We start from the raw sequence: 19,178 nt of genomic DNA on the forward strand, positions 1-19,178 counted from the left end.
CAGGATAGGCTACAAGCATTGTCTTTGGTTTGAGATCTAAGGTATAAATTGACCTTGGATAAGTGCCTGGTCCCTTGGGACTAGGAGCAACCTGAATATTTTGTGATCTTTGGTGTAAGCGACCATATATCACTAAGTCCAGCTTGCCTGGGTGACAAGATAGTCCCTGGGGGCATTCCCGTCTGTCTGTGACTCCATGGTAAGACTTTTATTGCACTACAAGAGTTCACATTTGTTACTGGGTTGCTGAAATCTAATTCTAGAGCAAAGCACCAATTCGGGGGGTCTGCCCTGCTTTTTGACAGTCTATCCGGAGGTTGGCACACTCAGTCAAGAGCCACTCCAAACAGTGACACAGTCAGGATACCCCAATATCATCTGCTTTATACAATTTTATTCACTCTCAAAAGTGAGTATGTGCTGGATCCATTAATTCCACAGAACTTCATTGTCCATTCATCCTTTTAAACCTTTGTCATGTTCAAAAAAGTATTATTAAAAATTGTTTTACTCACTGTATTTATAACTATCCACTGAATGAATGCTCTCCCTCTTTAGATGTCATCATTTACCAGTAAAATAGTAATCACATGAAAGTTATCACTGTTCATCTGTTGCTTTGGGGAGAAAGATAATGAGGTTTCAGGTCAAATTGGACTTAGCAGCTTTGTAAAACCATTTAAGAGAATGGGATGTTTCCTACCTGATAATTTTCTCTGTTAGCAGCTTTTCTCCTCACTCATTCATGGGCTAATGCCCCCCACCTGTGGCATTCAAAGGTGGTCCAGTGTTGTTGCCAGAGGTTCCAGGACTAACTTCCACCCACTAGGAGAGTCCTTCCAGAACTGTAGAAACATTCCAGCAACTAATCATTAGCATTAAGACAACTTGATATAACTTACTACTATTAAATTAACTTTAAGACATTATGTCTAAGTGTCCCTTGACAGAAAATTTTCATTTTAATTTTATATTCTGGTCATTTACCAGACTATTAGGGTGGGTTGAGACAAGCTGCTAACAGAAATTAAACAATCAAGAAATTTCTCATTCTATTATGCAGCTTCTCTCTTCATTCATTACTCATGGGAAGTGAGCAGTGAATCCTCAAACTAGGGAGGGGAAGGATAAGCAGAGATTAATTATTATAATAGAATAATGGGCAGGAATGGAAGTTCCCCCATATCTAGAGTAAAAGCTTTATAAACTAAGGAGTAGTGTGGGCATCAACCCAGTAGCACCTGCTTACCAAAGGATACCATTGAAGAGGGATGGACATTGATTTTGCAAATCTTCCTCAGATGAGGCCAATACTTCTCCCTCAATGCCTCTGGGGACTTCTATGAATAATTTTCCACATGCCTAGCATGCAGAATTTTTCCATCTCTGATCTGCAGCAACCTTGAGGTCCTAAGGCCTTGGCATTTCAAATAGAATGAGATGAACAAAATACAATTGACGTAAGTACTCGATATGCTTGAGATATAGCTTTAGAGCTCTAGGAATGCCCATTTATGCCACAACCTCCCAAGGATTAGAACAAAATGATGGGAGAACTATTTGCCAATAACTGTGGAAAGAGGAGCTTACCTTGAACAGAAAGGTTTCTGGAGCTATAAGAATAACCTTTTCTGTTTGACAAAGGAAGTGTGGTTCTTGTACGACCATAGGAACTACTTCCAAAACATGCCAGTTGGAGGTAAAGGCAACTAGAAAGGCCAACCACAGGGTTATCTAATTTGTCATTGTGATTAAACTTGGCACCCAATACTCTACTGGAGGACCCAATATGTCTGTCTGTAAAAAGCTGTTCTGACTGGTACCCATGTTTTCTAGGGTCTTTGGTTGTAGGACTCAGCCATGTCTCCTGGAGAAACCCATATGCAATGGAGATCACCAGACCTTTGGGATTATAATGACATTTGTGTCACAATAGCATCTGGAGGTCAGGGCTCCATTATGTTGGGCACTACACACACAAAAGAGGCAGTCCCTGTCCCAAAGAGCTTTTGGTTTTCCTTCACACCAAAAATGTAAATTTGACTAGATCAATGAACAAAATATCCTGGTTGAGTTCTGTCTGGACACCAAACTGTATCAGAAGTTGTCATGGTCTTACCCTCACTTGAAACTGGGGGGTTTCAAGTTGAGGACCAGCATGTATCCCCCCACCCTAAAATCCTAGGGTAGGTCTCCTTTTTGCCGCCACCACCCGGTCAATTACGTGGGCCGGGACACCCCTGTTTTCCCCATCCTCTTTCCAAAGATGTTCCCTGGGGAAACACAGATCAACTCACCGAGGGAGAAACCTCCCCTTCTCCCCCCTCCCTTCTCTGCCCGGAGATAAGCCTGTCTCACCACCGAGAGAGAGTCTCTTAGCTCCCTCCCCCTGTATCCACAGTAGAAGGGATTTAATCAAATCTTTATAGAAAGAATTTATTAAAAGAAAAACAAGAAAATACACAATCTCTATGAGTCCAAGCTGGACATTCATAGGGTATAACCTTACTAATTTCTGGAGAGAATCTTCTCTCCTTCTCAGTACAAACAATACAGGCAGAATTAAGAATAATCAATAACAAACACACAGAATTGCAAACATAGGATTATTAGATGAGGACACAAAGTACCTTTCTAATACTCACTATTTTGACTAGAAGAAATTAGTTCAGAAAGATGGAAACTTGTAGAAGACTTGATTAAACATCTGGACCCTTGTAACTCCAAATGGCTAAGAACAACACACACAAGAACAGAGAGAAAAAGTTCCCTCCTAGGAATTTTAAATTCTCTTCCCCGATTGGTCCTCAGGTCAGGTGTTCACCAGGTACTATGTGTTAACCCTTTACAGGTGGAAACTTAACCCTTAACTAACTATTTATGACAGAAGTTATGGAGAATTCATGCTGAACTACACTTCTCTTCTGATATCCAGGCTGTTAACTGTAAGTGTGCCCAGTCTGAATGAAGGAGTCCCTCTCTCAAGAGGTCTGGTGTTTTCTGCAGGTGTAATGTGGGCTTCTTAGCCATATAACAAGTCCAGAGTGGGCCAGTGGGGAACTAGGAGACTCATAACTCTTCCTTTTCTATTTCCTTTAAGTGAACTGTATTGAAAGATAGCAGAGTCTTTTCTACCCAGGGCATTATTTCCATTGTCTCAGGGAAACTTTGACCTGTGGTTACTCCCTGGTTTTGGAAGGGATATAAAAACCGCTCATGCCTCAATCATAAGCCAACTTCTAACAGGAGGTAGAAGACTTCCTCCATGAGTACTGTAACTGCCCACTACATGATTTCTTGTACCTTCCACTGCTGCAACTGGTACTATTCACTGTCACAGAGAGGATACTGGATTACATGGACAACTAGTTCAATCCCCTTTGACCACGTTTGTGGGTTTTGCTTGTTTTCCCTGATAGAGGTATTGAAATGAACTAAAAGGATGCGTATGGAGAGATTTTGGAAATTTGTCTTCCAAAGATGCTTGCATCCATAGTGAGCATGCAAGGGTCTAGCATGAAAGTTGGGCTGGCTTTCAATATGTTTGTACTTACCTGCCCACAAAGGGGCAGTTGAATGTTATATGAGAATGACACCTAATTTTGCATTGTGTCAAGTGCATGATCTTATGTCACCAGAAGAAATTTCAGCCACTCAGGGTCTGAATCTAATGCATAGCACCAGCAATCCTAGCCATTGTAAATAATTGGTTACTGATGACCCCTCAGGAAATAATTGATGCAATGAAGTTTTGGATCTTTGCAAATCTTTACTGCTATGGTTGCATTGAGATCAAAAGCACCTCCTGATTTTGAAGAGCTGGTGGCTATGCATCTTTCCCAGCACCTGTATTTATGAATGGATCTGTTTCTACAGAAGGGAATGATTGGCATGTTGTATGTCCATGGTTACAGGTACACAACATGCAACCAGACACTTACAGTTCTAGGTGCAGAGGCTAGACCAGAAGAAGTCTTGTACAGGAGATGTGAACTTTCATACACAAATGCTCTTTTTGTCTGTCATGCTGAGGATTTTGTTGATTTTGAGGAAAATTCATCTTGATTTCCTTAGGAAGCTTCTGCTCCAGATTTTTCCCTCTGCCAGAGTAATAATCCCTTCATGGGTACCCTTGTGTGACATGGGAAGCCCATCAATGCTAATTGGTAGAGGGCATATCATACCATACCTTTCATTAGGCCTGACACACATCACCCAGACTCACTGTTGTCAGTATTTGTAGCTAACAGTTGTCATATAACATGTATACAGATTGGTAAGATGCCGGTATTAATATTATTGCGTGCTGTATGTACTGGCAGTGTATAAAGATTATAGACAGGTGCTGGAAATGCGTTCCTAAAATGTGTTTGGCAGGCAGTGCCTAAGCCCAGCCTATCCTAGACAATTTTGCCGGTTGACTATGTCTCCAGTGAAAATTAAAGACGACCAAAGTCAATTAAAAGAATATTTACATGGAAGGTAAACAAAGCCATTAAGCAAGCAAGCAGAGGATCCACTTCAGTATGTTGGTGGGAGGAGGAAACGGGGATAGGAATGACAACTCTGGATCCTTTCCGAGTCCCCCCGCACTCCAGCCCAGGTCTGTTACAGGACTTACTCCCTGAGCAAGCTGGTTAGCTTCCTCCTCATCCTTAGACTCTTTCCTTGAAAGCTCAGGAACTCCTGATCAGATTTTTCTGCATTGGTACTAAGGCTCCTTGGGTGGGGGGACTGGGGACCCAACATGCTGGTTTGACTCTGAGCTTCATATCCTGGCATTGCAAGGGTTAGCTGGCTGGGAACAGGCAGGGCATAATTCACCCTCTGTAGAGCTTCACCTAGGGAACATTGCCTAGATTTAAGCCAGGTATTTGCAGGATAGCTCTGCTATACCGGAGTGGGAGACAGAGTAGTCCCGCAGGGAGTGGCTGTAGTGGCAGATCCAGGTGGTTGAAGCCACAACACTGCTATTTACCTGATCCAGGAGAGAAGGAGGCGAAGTTGCCACTGCACAAAAATGAATAATGATAAAAGGTTTTAAAACAAAATGGTTGGGAGAAACTGAACCGTCAAACTGGTTCCACTGCCAGAGGCAGAAGATCTGGTGGCCTGAACTGAAGGGCAGAGTTTAGTCCTAGAGGCTCCAGCAACAACACTGGACAACTTCCAAATTCCACAGGTGGAGGGTATTAGCCAATGAGTAATGAATAGGGTGAGAAGCTGGGCCACAGAATTCCCTCTCACCATGTAGATTGTTATAGTAATAAAGGGTGAAAATGATTTAGAAACCAAACCAGTGTAATTAAGTAACATTTATTTTACATAGAACAATCTCCAAAGAATACATTTAAAAACTGATTTTATTGCATTTATTTATGGATTTTATTTATTTTCATACAAAAGACAGACAGGCACAATTTAAGTATTCAAATACCTCAAGTAATTAAAAAAACCCCAAACCTACCGATCACTATTCAGCTTGCCCCTTAAATTAAAAGGCTGTGAGTAGAAAGTTTTACTTACCCGAGGCAGTAGTGCATTTTTATTTAGTAGGAATAAATCACAAAATATATTTTGTACAAGTAAATGTTATTGTAACTTTATAATTACCTATAAAATTTTATTTCAAATTGCACAGGAGTTTGTTTACAATTGACATCTGCCAGAAAACAGGCTTAGCATTTAACTATTTGCCAAAAATATCCCTTAGAAACAAATTAAGATTTCTTTCAGAGAATACTTCAAAAGTTTAATAACTATATTATGTAACTTGGATCATTTAAAAATATAACGTTTTCACAGGAAGAAGTGTCTATATTTATGCCATTGAACTAAATTTATTTTCTGCCTACTTTAAAAACCAGCCCTCCCCTCTGCCCCCAAAATAGCTGAGTGTCACTAAATAATGATATATTTTCCAATCAAAGTTCCAACACCACAGTGAAATCTGGAAGTGTTTAAATTAATCTATTTTCTAATTTACTACTGCAGTATCAAATGATGAAAAAGGCACGTAAGTATATTCTTCTGAACAGTTTGGTCTTTTTTGACATCAAAAACAATGTCCAATGATAGCAACTGCAAACAAATGTTTAAAAGCAAAAATACTGAACAGACATTCCTACTGATTTGATGCAGAGTCCACAATATCTGCAATCTTCATTTTCCATAGAATTTCTTGTTCAACAGGAATATGAGCAGGTTTACGTTCACTTTAGCTTTATCAAACATTTTCATTACAGCTACACCTTCATACTGCATCTGAAGCAAATCCTGCAATTAAGGGGAAAAAAGTTAGTCTTGGCTTGGGTTCACACTAGGATTCCCAATTTGAAAAATAAAAACAATTGTGGTACATTTATTTATACATCTAGAGCCTCAAGCTCTAGATGCTTCACAGCTGAAGTGACATTTAGTAACTAATTTTTGACACACTTACTGTATTGTCATAGATAGAAACTAACATTATCCCCCTCTATATACCCAATCTCAGCCTGATCTTAATATCCTACCTTTAACACTGTAACATCCCACCCTTTATACTGCTCCAATAGTTTATGAAAAATCAGAAAGGGTAAATTTTAGCTTAAATACAACGTTTATTTAGGTCCAATAGAGCAAATTTAAACTTTACCTGGAAATGGAGTTCCACTTTTTCCATCTGAACACCCAAGAATTTTGCTTTGATTTCAAAGTCACCCATTTCTTCACCAGGTGTGATGTCAAACATAACATTTTTAAACCTTAAAAAAAAATTGGCTGTATAAAATGTATGCCACACAATTTCACATGATCAAGAAACAATAGAGAAAGCCACGAAAACAAACTTTGTACTAAAAGCACTAGTATTTTCCTAAGCACAGTACGCACTCATGACAAGTACATAATCTGAAACTATAGGTATTACTACTGCTCCTGTGCCCATCAGTAGCAGAATCTGGGAGACTGCAGGGCAGTTTCTGGTTTGGAACAGAAACCAGTAGCGCAGAGTTGGGTATTTTCCTAGGCTATATTTACACTCTCAGTGCTTTACAGTATAGGAATACAAGCACACGATACCAGCAGAGTGCTCCTGGTGTGGATTCAGGAACACTGGCAAAGCTGTGCTTTGTACTCGTATACTAAAACCACCTCCCATAAGTAGAGCAAGCATACCAGTAAAGGCACAGTTTTGGTAGTATAACTGATTCTACAATAGGGGCTTCTGCTAGCATAGCTGCATCAGTAAGGGATCACACCCCTGACTAACACTGCTATGCCAGCAGAAGTCTGCAGTGTAGACATGGCTATAGGGTAATTTATTTACAAAATGTACACACAAGTTCTGTTTCCTTAAAGCGAAGAGGTAACAATTGGCACACAGGCAGCACCCTGTATTGTAGATATCAAAGTTAGAGTCCTGCTCCTCTGTCCCCAGAAACTACTGTCTCACACCTGTCTCTCTCCAGGATCCCACACAAATCTAACTGCTTAACAAAATTGTGCCCACTGCCCTTTACCTCCCTCTGTCCCTGTTAGTGTTTCCATCCTGAACTGATCTCTTCTCTGATTTGTTCAGCATTTTAAGAGCTAAAGCAGCTTGGACCACTGCCGATCTTTAACTTAGTACGTGTAATATAAAGTAGAGCCAAGAACACATTTCATCTTTAGGGGAAAGGTCTTTTTAGCTTTATGTACCAGGATATTTGGGTCCTGGCGTATCAGGTGGCTATCAGTGAGGCTCTGAAGACACATGAGTCTTTGAAGTCCCTTCTGAGAGTGGCCTCTATCTTTCCATCTACCAGGGCATTTGATAAGATATCATTCCCTTAGGAAGAGATGCTAAGACACCGTGTTCTTTGCCAGGGATGGTTACTGCTACATCAGCCTCAGGGGAGCTAGAAAACACTGTTAAGGTGCTAGAACCAGGTAGAATTTCAGGACTTAAATAGTCTTTCCCCCTTTTGTTGGGTGTTTCCCAATTACTTCAATGGAGCAGTTCCATTGGAAAGCTCTCTGTTTTGGATGAGTAGTAGCGGTCCTTAGTTTTAGCTTAGTAAGGCTCTCTCTGGCTACATCTTGATGGTGTCCTCACAACCTTCCTCTCCACAGTTTCAAACATGCCTGAAAGAAAGAACTTCTCATGCTGCTTTAAGTTTGGGTTTTTCACAAAACCAGGAGTTCTCCAAACAAAGCTCCTTCTTTGGAAGAGAAACTGGAGCTCATGGAAGATGAAGATCTGTGGTACTTTGTCCTTTGTATTTTCTGGTGTTTGTCTTCTTTAAAAATACATATATTCATTTTGCCTTTGGGAACGAAGTTTCATTCCAATTGGGGGCCCACTGTCCCATTGTACTTGGGGCTTTTGAGGTGTAGCTCATGTGAAGGGAAAGAGGGAGGGTTGAGCTTTTGCGCTTCTCATCCTTGAATATGTTATTGGAAAGGAAATGCAAAGAAGCATCCTCCTAAGGGACTAGATTATCCTCTTTAAAAGAAGGCTAGTTGGAAAATATGCCAAACTCCTTGCTCTTGACAACACACTTAAGTGAATGGGAAGGAACTCTGGAATTTCTTTTTTTAAATAGACCGACCAGTTGATTGAGAGAGGTGTTAAATTAACGAGGTCCCCTCCCCGCCCAAGTTTCCCTCAAAGAATCCCTGGTTAGTACCATGGGGTCTCTAAAAAGTCTCACCACCAATGTGAACTGACCCATCCTTGCTGAAATGTCTCTACAGGAGTCTAGACTAGTATGTGAGGAAGAATGCAGAGACCTCAACATGTCACTGAAATGCTGCATTGTTTTCTTTAGAAAAGCAAAGGTCCATGGACCTTTGAAAAGTGTGACAGAGCTGTCTTTTCTGTAGCTTCTGAAAAAGGTCTCCTCACAAATGAAGCACTCCTTGTTTTTCAGTTTGTTCTCTTCGGTTTTCTCAGTATAATAGAGCTCCGCAGGTTGTCCTGTTTTGGAGGGCAGGAATGACAAAAAGCACCCTGAAAAAGTTTTGGTCCTCTAAGGGAGAAAGGGTGAGAGAAAAAAGTGAGATATTTTGCTTGCAGCTGTCCCAAACAGAGCTATGAAACCTAGGATATTGGATAATGCAGAAGACTTCAACAACCAATTCTGTTTGCACTGCCAAAGGCAGAGAATCTGGGACAAGGGTGGAAGGAAGGAAGCACAGAGAAGTCACGTGTGACCTGTCTCTGGTATTTGCAGGAAGAGAACTGAAGCCCAGGAGGGAGAGGTCAGGATCCAGAAGCTTCAAAACTGAATTATTTACACTAATGGTAATTTCAGCATAATGCCTGCTTTACTCAAAAGTTTATTAAAATGATTACTCAGTGGATGAAAAGGCAATAGCTGCTCAGCAAGTCAGCTGTATCAGCGCTTATTACATTATTTTAAATGGAACATCTAGAAGTTAGCTATAATGTTGCAATAATATGGTGCCTATTCTCAAAAAAAAAGTTAAGCAGCAAACTACAAAGACAGCAAGGAGAAAGTCTATTAGGATACGCAACTGTAATTTCCCTTCCTAATGTATAAAAATCTCTACAGTAATGTGAGGAAAAAAGAATGCTGACATTTCTGAGCTTTTACCAAAACAATGACTGGTTAAAGAGTTGTCAATTTCCTTCGCTCTGAGCAGGTTTAACATCATACTCACTGGTTGGTTTGAAGATCTTCAATTTCTAGAATGACTCCTTTTTCATGTAGTCTTGCTGCTGTGTACTTTAGTGATGTTTGCTTAAGTTTTTTGCTTCCCTTTTCTTCTACTTTTCCATCTAATTTAATTGACCTCCGAGAATTTCTGTAGAAGAGAAAAGTTTGTGGTTAATCCAAACACATTTCTCCTTCAGACTTATTTCTTTCCTCTTCTCCATAGTTCTTTGCAAAGGAACGGCTAACAAAGAGTTTAGTTCTTCCTTCACTCCTGTGTGTTCTTCTGAAGGCTCTTGTTAACTGTAACCAACTTTCACATAAAAAAAAATTAACACTAGAAAAACAAAATGGAGGAAAAAAGAAAAGGAACAGATCTGAGCATTACTGGAATTACTATTAGAAAGAAAAAATAGGAGACATTTTGTCTGAATAATCTACATATTTTTGTAAAGATTTTCAGCTGCTGAAAACTTAAATTTTAGCAGCTGGTTATATTTAACTTGTAGTAAGATGTAAAGTGATAGAAGTGACAACAGATTTTCTCTTTAAAAAAACAAAAAAAACCAAACAAACCAAAAAACACCAAAGTCCTTCTCCCTTAAAGAACCCACAACTTATGTCAATAAAACTTTTCATTATGCAGTCTTAGTTGTGGCTTTATCTCATGGGTAATGTAGTAATCCAGGAGTGAGTTATGCACATCATCCCAGACAAGTGTCAAATACTTGCATCACAAAGCATATTTTAGCAAAGAAATATTTAAAAAAGTACGTACTATTCTATATTCCTCTACCTTCAAGCAAGTTGCCTCAGAGTGAGGAGGAAAATAATAGTGATGCCCCAATGCAATGTTGCACATGGAGCTTGCACATGTGTATTCCAACTGGTAAACTCTAATTAAACTTTCCAATTTAAGACCAATACATTGAAAATATACCTGTCAGACTAATTTTTTTTTTTTAAAAAGGCTTTTTAAAAGGAGGCTTCAAATAAATTTATTATCACTGTTTCCTTTTCGCTGTGTAGTTTATTCAACAGTTAGTGACAACTCCGGTTCACTTTTTACATGTGAATTATACTCAAATTTGCAACTAAAGATGAAGCCCTCCACTTACATCAATGGCATTTGGAACTCTCTTTAGACATTAAAAAGAAATCTTTCAACTCACTTTCTTGTTAAGTTGTCTAAGCAGGTTTTTATATAGGTGTTGTAATAATTTACTTGATCTTCATAAAATGCTGTCTTGGATTGAAGTGCAGACAGAGTCTGTTGGAGTTTCACTAATTCAGCTTTTCGATGATGTCGATATCTTCTTTGATTCCGTATGTCCTAAGGTAAACAGTTTTGAATTGAATTGTTTTATTGAATAATAAATTGATTTGAATTTTTTAAATAAAATTATTTCCTCACAAACCACCACCAAAATCTGTTCAATACTTTTATGACTGAATAGTAACTTATTGCTCACTCATTTACTGGGGAAAACATGAATTAGAATATTGCACTTGGTCATATTTCCCAGAAGTGTTTTTTTAAAGTGTAGATACAAATCCTCTGTGTACAAGGAATAGCATTTAGTTTTGCAAAATGGATAATGACATCCCTAACCCATTTATGTGCAATTTAGTCAGCTGCTTATAAAAGCATATTTCTTTTATCATTTATAATTATTTCTGCCTATTATGCTGAAGAGAGAGTCCATGTTTCACCAAATAAACCATTATTCGATGACCACTGACTTATTTGAGGACCCAAAGAAGTCAAAAACTAGTTAAGAAAATCTATAAAACCTTTATTTTTATGGTATGTTATTTCTTCCAATACATTGATGCTACAGGTAGAGACTTAGTCAGCTTTTCCACTCCAGTGTATACAATTTACAAACAGTGGTGAGAACCAAGTGAGTAAATAGGTCAGATTTTAAGAGCCAGACAAATATTTGGGATAGGGTGAAAAGCCATTGACAATTCTGACTCATTTCTAGGACACTGCAGAATATAAAGGACTTATCTATTCATCTGATGATTATTTTTAGTTCTTTAACACACCATAAAAGCTTACTTATTGTAACTGTGGTTCTTCAAGATGTTGTAGTTAGTGTGGATCCCACTGTAGATGCGCATGTCCCTTGTGTGTACAATTGGAATCTTGATTAGCAGCACCTGTGGCCACACATGTTCTGTGCTTCCTCATGCAAGGGCATAAAGGGCAGAACAGCCACAATCTTCCTCATGGCCCCACAATCAAAAGCCTGAGTTGCTAAGGACTCAAAGTGGAGTTTGAGAGCTGGTCATAGGACCCACACTGACAACATCTTGAAAAAAAAAGACTGTTACTCACCTTTGCATAGAATCACAGGGTTAGAAGGGACCACAAGGGTCATCTAAGTCCAGTGGTTCTCAGCATTTTTTCATTTGTGGGCCAGACCCCTTTGGAAATTTTAGACAGTCTGCAAAGCTCTGGTGCCCATGGACCACAGGTTGAAAACCCCTGTTCTATGGTAATAACTTTCTGTTGATTCCTTAGAGACAGCCTGCAGACCTTGAGGGGTCCATGGACCACAAGCTGAGTGAGAACCACTGATCTAATTTACTCCCCTAACAACATGCAGGATTTCTCATAACTGTTCTTCAATATATATATTGCATAGGTCCATTATGCTGTAGATGTCTGCGCACTGGTGCTGGAGTGTTTTCCCCAGCAGTTTCCATAAAGGCCCCACCCACTGCTAAACTTCTCATGCTCCAAAGCCAAGATAATGGCTGAAGCATCAGGGAAGTAAGGTGGGTCGCATAATGGACATATGCAACACATCTCAAAGAACAACAGTTATGAGAAGGTGAGTAACCATTTTGTCTGATTGCTTACATATGTCCATTACACTATTGACGATTCTCAAGCTGATGCTCCAGGAGGCATGGCACAAAGTCGCATTGGAAGAGGGATTGTAGGATCACTTTCCCAACATTTGCAGTCTCCTGTGATGCAGCAGACAGTGAGTTATGCCTGGCAAATGTAGGACTGCCAAATACCACTTCACTTCTCTACAGAGGTCCGTAACTGGGACATGTGCCACAAATGCTGCTGAGGTTGAATGAGCTCTGGTCTAGTGCACTGATAGTTTGTCAGGAGACATTACTTCTTTGGCAGCACAACACATTGTAATGCAGCTGGTGATCCATTTTGAGAGCCTGTGAGTTGTCATCGAGTGGCCTCTCATACGTTCCACATAAGATGAAAAACTGGGAAGACACCTCCAAAAGGCTTTGTCCTACCTAGCTAAAAACGCCAATGCGCGAATGTCTATGGTATGGAGCTCCTCCTCCTCCTCGTGGATACGCAATTTTGGGAAGAAACTTCGTAGGCAGGTAGACTAATTTAACTTGAAATTGGACACCATCTTCAAGAGGAATCTGTGGTGTGGTCTTAGCTGAACCTTGTCTTTGTAGAACACTGTAGGTGGATTCATGACTAATGCACTCAGCTCTCCCACCCTCCTGGAAGAGATAATGGCTGCTAAGGTGGTTACCTTTGCTGTCAGGTGTAGAAACAAGCACAATGGTAAAAGCTCAAAAGGAGGGTCCTATAAGCACAGACGCCACCAGATTTAAAGCCAGGAAAACGTTGCGTCTCTGACAAACAAACATTCACACCATTTAGGAACCTAGTAGTGATTGGATGAGCAAAGACCGTCTTTCCATCTATGTGAGGGTGAAATGCTGAGATGACCACTAGAGTCACCCTAATAGAGCTAAGAGCTAGCACTGACTCCTTAAGGAGCAAAAGATGGTTCAGAATTGATTAAATCTTCATCTGAGTCAGGGCCACATTACCGGAGGCTGCTGAGATGGAAAAAACATTTTCATTAACTCAGCTAAATAGCTCTTCTGGATGGCTTTCCGCTATTAAGGAGCTCATTTCTAGACTGCAACTGAGCAATGTGCCTTTTCTGCATTCAGCCATGCCGTAAGATGCAGCATCCACCCATGGCTGTGCGTCAGGAGGTCTCAAGTTACTAGTAAAGGTTTATGAGTGAACAGTTTGCAGAGGTTTGAATACCATGTTTGTCTCAGCCAGGCTGGAGCTTTAAGTATAATTCTGCCCTGAGCTTGATTGAGCTTGAGAATGACCCTGGGAATAAGGGGTATTGGCAGGTATGCACAGAGGAGCTCTTTGTTTCTCAGAAACAGGAAAGTGTCTGATATTGATCCTGGGCAGTGATCCACCCTAGAACAGAAGCAGGAATACTTCCTGTTCCTTCGAGTTGCAAACAGATGTACGGACAGAACACACCAGTTAGAATGCTTGTGTTGAGCGACCATTAGTGTTCCAAATTGAAGGACTTGCCCAGGCTAGTTGCCAGGCCACCTGAAAGCGTGTCAGGTGTGATGCGTTGAGATTGACAAAGTTCTGAATGCACCAGTTCCATAACTTGACTGCCTCCTAACAGAGACTGTCTGACATGGCACTCCCATGCTTGTTCACATAGAACACTGCTGTGGTGGCGTTGAATAGTCTTGCCCTAAATGTGCAGCAGGAACTGCCAATATTCACAGAATACTGCATGCAATTTGAGGACATTTATGTGTAACCTGAGCTCTAAGGTCACCCAGATGCACTCTCCAACCCACAGCTGAGCCATCCATTACCAAAGTCATGATAGGGATAGGGAAAAAGAAAAGAACTCTCCTGCACAAGGAGTCTTGGCTCATGGCAGTACTTTGTCACGGATACACCAGCTTGTCTGGATGATGAATCTGAGGGCAATAAACTGACTTGAGCCATGCCTGAAAATCTCTCAGGTACAGCCTGGCATTGGGGTGGACCTATGTGAATGCTGCCATATCACTTAAGTCTGTGGGAATTCCTCACATTGGTCTGAGGATGGTCAATGAGGAGCGCACAGAGTTCCCATATAGTATGAAATCTAGAATAAGGCAGGAAAGCCTGGCTGAGGTCAAATCCAAGACTGCCCTGATGAATGCAGAAACAATAACGTTTACTTTTTATTGTTCAATTTCAGGCCTAGGACATTGAACAGACCCAAAATCTGAGGGACCATAGCCCTGAGATCTGTGGCAAGCATCACCATCCTGAAACTGAGGTAGTGTATGTATTTGTTCTGTTTACTCAGATCTAGGATAGGACAAAGACCACCTTTCCTCTGCAGAAGAACAACATATTGGGAGCTGAAGCCTTTTCTCCTGAACTCTTGTGATACCTCTTCTATGGGTTCTAGATGAAGCAACAAGGCCATTTGGTTGCAATGTTAATGTGACAAGGGTCCCCTGCAACTTCCTTTATGTCATCTTTCAGTTCTTCCCTACTGTCCTGTAGAAGCTTGGTTAGGAAGAACTTCATCCTTCATGTAACAGTTATATTTTGTGAATAGGGCCTGGTAGTTCATGATATGGAGCTGTACTGAAGCAAAGGAATAAGACTTGCGCCTGAAGAGATTCCATTTCTTAGAGTCTTCCTCTTTTGGGGTGCCCTTTGCAGTTCTGGATTTGTGTATAATACCAGTTTCACCAGGAACCCTGGGTTATGTTAGCCATAAGAAATTCACAGCCTTGGCATGATGCTGGATACCTTTTCTCAATCCTCTTGAATGTAGCAGGAAGAGCAGCCAAGGTCTGCCAAAGTCCCCTCACCAGCTAGTGTATATTATTGTTAATGAGGAGGGCAATCCTGGTAGAGGTTGAGAAGTTCAGGATGTCAGAGTTTATGGGACTTTCCCCAGATTACTGAGGTTGTGATGTCCAGGGTCTGTGGGATTGGGGTTGAAAGGTCCTACAACACTTTAAAGTAGCCCATTGCTAATGTTGTGGGTAGTGTTACTGCTTCATCTAGTGACAATGACGACTTCTGATGGAGAAGGAGGTTGATGGGGTTCTTCCTGTGTAGCCTCAACCTGTTTGTGGAGGTTGTGTGTCTCTGGCATGGAAGGCCTGGACACTGCTGCCACTGGGAAGTGAGATCTCTTCTTTAGTGATACATGAGAAGGGGATCTGCTCTGAGACAGGCATGCTGTACAGGTGTTGGCTGAGCTGAGGTTGATGAACACAGTGCCACTCATGTTTTGTGTATGATGGGGAGTCACCGGGAGCCTCCAGTACCTTCTGTGAGGCTCTCCCCCTTCTTGACATTGTGAATCAATGGCTCAAGGACAGCAACAAGGAGTATATTTCCTCTGGTGGGGGTGCTGTACTGTACGTGACATCGGTGCCCAGGGAGGTGGTGTCAATAGCTGTCTGTGTCAAGGATCTCAGATGTGACTATCTACTCCTCTACCACTATGTACGTCAGCACTAAGACGAGTTCAACAGTGTGTCTGTACGGCACGCAATGCCACCTCTGCCAAGGTCAGTACCAGGCCACTCCTTCCCTGTGCTACACTAGCACCTCCCATGCTTGAAGCAACAGAGAACTTGGAGGATTTGTCTCTAGAGGGCTAGTATTTTGGTCCTTCCTTCTGAGGAACTCACTGGTTTCAGTCTTCCTGCCACAGGCGGTAAGAGGGAACTGCGGGAGGGTGCGACAGCCATGAGAGCTCAAGGTAGTACAGGGCCAACACAGAGCCTGAAGGATGCTGCTATTCAAAGACTCCAACTGCACATGAGGCACACGGACTCCTACAGCGGGCTCTGCATCAGTTCACACTCAAAGGATAAAACTAGATTACTCTCTTAAAAGCATCCATCTCTCAACTTTGGATATTAATTATGTTGATTAAAAAAAACAGAGTGCCAGTCAAAGTGCCCTAACACAAATTAACAATTAAAAAATGTCAGCAACTTTAAAATGATCAATTCAGTCTGGGCTCAGCCAGCCACCTACAAAAAACTTCACACCCATTTGTCTAGGAAGCATTCCCTACACCTACTTCAAAAGCCCTCATAAACAGATGTCTTCTGCAGCGGGCCTGGAAGGTCATCGGGCCTGGACTATTTCAGAAAAGGGAGGGAGCAAGTTCCGGGATCTCACAGAGGATGCCCTGCCAGATGCCCCCTACCACACCTCTTATAACAAGGAGGTTGCAGCTTGAGCACAATCTTCTGATTACAACTGTGGCAGCATGGGAGAGAGGCAATCCCTCGGTTACAGTATTAGAAAACATATCTGGTTATGTGTATTTGCAATCAACCAAGCTTTTCAAAAAAGTTGGTCTCATGACAATAGCTGATGCAAATGAATATAGTTTCACATTAACTACACTAAATGGACAATACGAGCAAAGAATGGGGATTCTGATTTGGGTCAAGATGATTGGTTGCTACAAGTTTAACTCTTTATTGAGATAATGGAGAAAAACACCCTCCTTTATGGTTTTTCATCATTGCTGCAGCTATTTTGTCTTATGTCAAAGGTATGTAAGGAAATCCTTTTTCTGACTGCTATTTTTATTTGGTTTCTTAACTTTTAAGCTCTGTAAAGATGAAAACCAATGATTACTCAAAACATTGTGCTTTGAAAAAATTATTTAATTTTAAATGGAAAAAACGTAGCTTACCCTCTCGCATTAGCATCTGCCATTTGCAGTGTATGTTTATCGATACCAATAAAAGAACTACGTAAAAATATCCATAGTATTGGAGATTGTCAGTTACTCTTCATCACTTGTGTAGTGTGGATAATAGAGGAAAAGTGCACACCCTTGCACGTTATTCAGCTCAAGCAATCATGTATTTGAGTATTTTAGCAACTAAATTTATTTCCTCACTTATCTTGAGGGTCTAAATTTTTCTTTCAAATTGAGATGGAATCATTATTTGCATACTTTAGGTGACTCAGTTCGGTATTCTGTATGAGGATGTTTATCACACGTACATGTGCATATGGTGAAAGGGTAGGTGCATCTTTAGAAAACTTAAAAGAAAACAGCACATTCCAATTACCTTAGCAATCTCATTAATGATTTCTTGGTACTTATTTGCTGAAGACACTAATCCAGCCTGTTCCAATGTGCGAAGATTTCTCTGTATTTTCCTTTTCTTTTGTTCTATTGGTAGCTGCCCATCTTCAAGCATAGACTGACTGTGCTTCATTTTCTCAGGAGTTTTGGAATCTAAGATGGCACGTTTCTCCACCACTTTTAAGTGCTCGGATTCCTGGACAAAATATGGAAAAAACAGTTGCTTACTTGTTCATAACGAATATATATCTATAAAAAAAAGTGTACAGATGCTCTCACCTCTATGTAAAAGAGATAACGGAGAACTCAGAACAAGACTGTGTAAAATAAATGCTATGTTTATATCCATATTGACTAAACTCTTACCATGCCTCTTGAAGGCACCTTAAAGTAGGTCCATTATTAAGGCTACATTTTAATCACAGGTATTTTTAATTAAAAAAGTCATGGATAGGTCATAGGCAGTAAACAAAAATTCACAGCTGGTGACCTGCCCATAACTTGTACTATATACCCCTAACTAAAACGTGAGCAGGGCGCGTTGTCCAGGGGTGCCATGGGAGTGGCCCGGGACCCCCCACTGGTTCTGGGGGAGGAGGGCTGGGTGGAAGTGCGCAGCCCAGGACCCCCACTGGTGGTGAGGAAGGGGTGCCGGGTGGCAGCTCATGGCTCAGGACCCCCGCTGGTGTGGGTGGTGAGGGAGAAAGAGGATTGGCAGGGCTGACAGGCTCCCTACTCAGTTCTGCATGTCCCTGCAGCTCCTAGGGGGAGTGAAGGCCAAGGTGGCTCCCCACACTGCCCCTGCCACAAGCTCTGGCTCTGCAGCTCCCATTGGCCAGGAACCACAGCCAATAGGAACTGCGAGGGTAGCACCTGCAAACATGGGCAGAGACCCTGACCCCTCTGCCTAGGAGTTGCAGAGACATGCCAGCCGCTTCTGGGGAGCCTCCCCTCCGGTAAGCACCTCCCAGCACCCCAATGCCCTGCCCCAAGCCCTGAGCCCCTTCCCACACCCACGCTGCCCCAGCAGTGGCCAGTGCTGCTGGCCCAGGTACTGCCTGATCTGCTGAGGCAGCCCCGGAACCAGCCACACCAGTTGCTGTAGAAGTCACGGAAAGTCATGGAATCTGTGACGGACACAGTGCATTATCCATTATTAATGAATTAGTACATTTGTTAGCTGGGAAATAGGAAATGTGTTTGAACCCATTCAAAAATCAGTAGAAAGACATTTATGGACTTCAATAGGCTCTGTATCAGGGCCCACAGTCCTTAAAAGCGCCCCCCCCCATTTTTTGTTTTGTTTTAAAAGCTAACACTTTGGCTTTTCTTGACATCACTGATATAGCTTGTGCATCCACTATATATTTCAGGCTGCAACAGCTGAGAGACGTCTACAGAAGACAAGAGATTCCCACTCAATTCCCATACCAAGGAAGGCAACAGGCAGTTTCCCACACGGTTGTTTGTTTATATTGCATAAACAAAGAAGCTAAATGGGAAAATGCTTGAAATTAAGATCCTAGATTTTTCTCATGAAATATGTAAAAAGATAACTTACATTGGTGCATTTGATGGTATAAAAGTCAAAGACTACAGACGCTTTCACAAACTATGTTAA

The 19,178-nt window shown here is 41.3% G+C and overlaps 1 protein-coding gene across 3 annotated transcripts in view; it reads right to left on the reverse strand.

Annotated features, from left to right (window-relative positions):
• Positions 1-5,300: 5,300 nt before the first annotated feature.
• IQGAP2 (IQ motif containing GTPase activating protein 2) overlaps positions 5,301-19,178 on the reverse strand; it is a 245,345-nt gene continuing 231,467 nt past the window's right edge. For all 3 annotated transcript variants that reach the window (XM_045020504.1, XM_045020505.1, XM_045020506.1), the window contains 5 exons: positions 17,541-17,753; positions 10,814-10,974; positions 9,649-9,792; positions 6,638-6,746; positions 5,301-6,276 (listed from right to left, as the gene is read on the reverse strand). In XM_045020504.1, the coding sequence (XP_044876439.1) occupies positions 6,163-6,276; positions 6,638-6,746; positions 9,649-9,792; positions 10,814-10,974; positions 17,541-17,753 (741 nt within the window). In that variant the 3' untranslated portion in view covers positions 5,301-6,162. The remainder of the gene's footprint in view (positions 6,277-6,637; positions 6,747-9,648; positions 9,793-10,813; positions 10,975-17,540; positions 17,754-19,178) is intronic.

The sequence above is a fragment of the Mauremys mutica genome, chromosome 6 (genome assembly GCF_020497125.1).
Source record: "Mauremys mutica isolate MM-2020 ecotype Southern chromosome 6, ASM2049712v1, whole genome shotgun sequence".
In the NCBI taxonomy this organism is placed as follows: Eukaryota; Metazoa; Chordata; order Testudines; family Geoemydidae; genus Mauremys; species Mauremys mutica.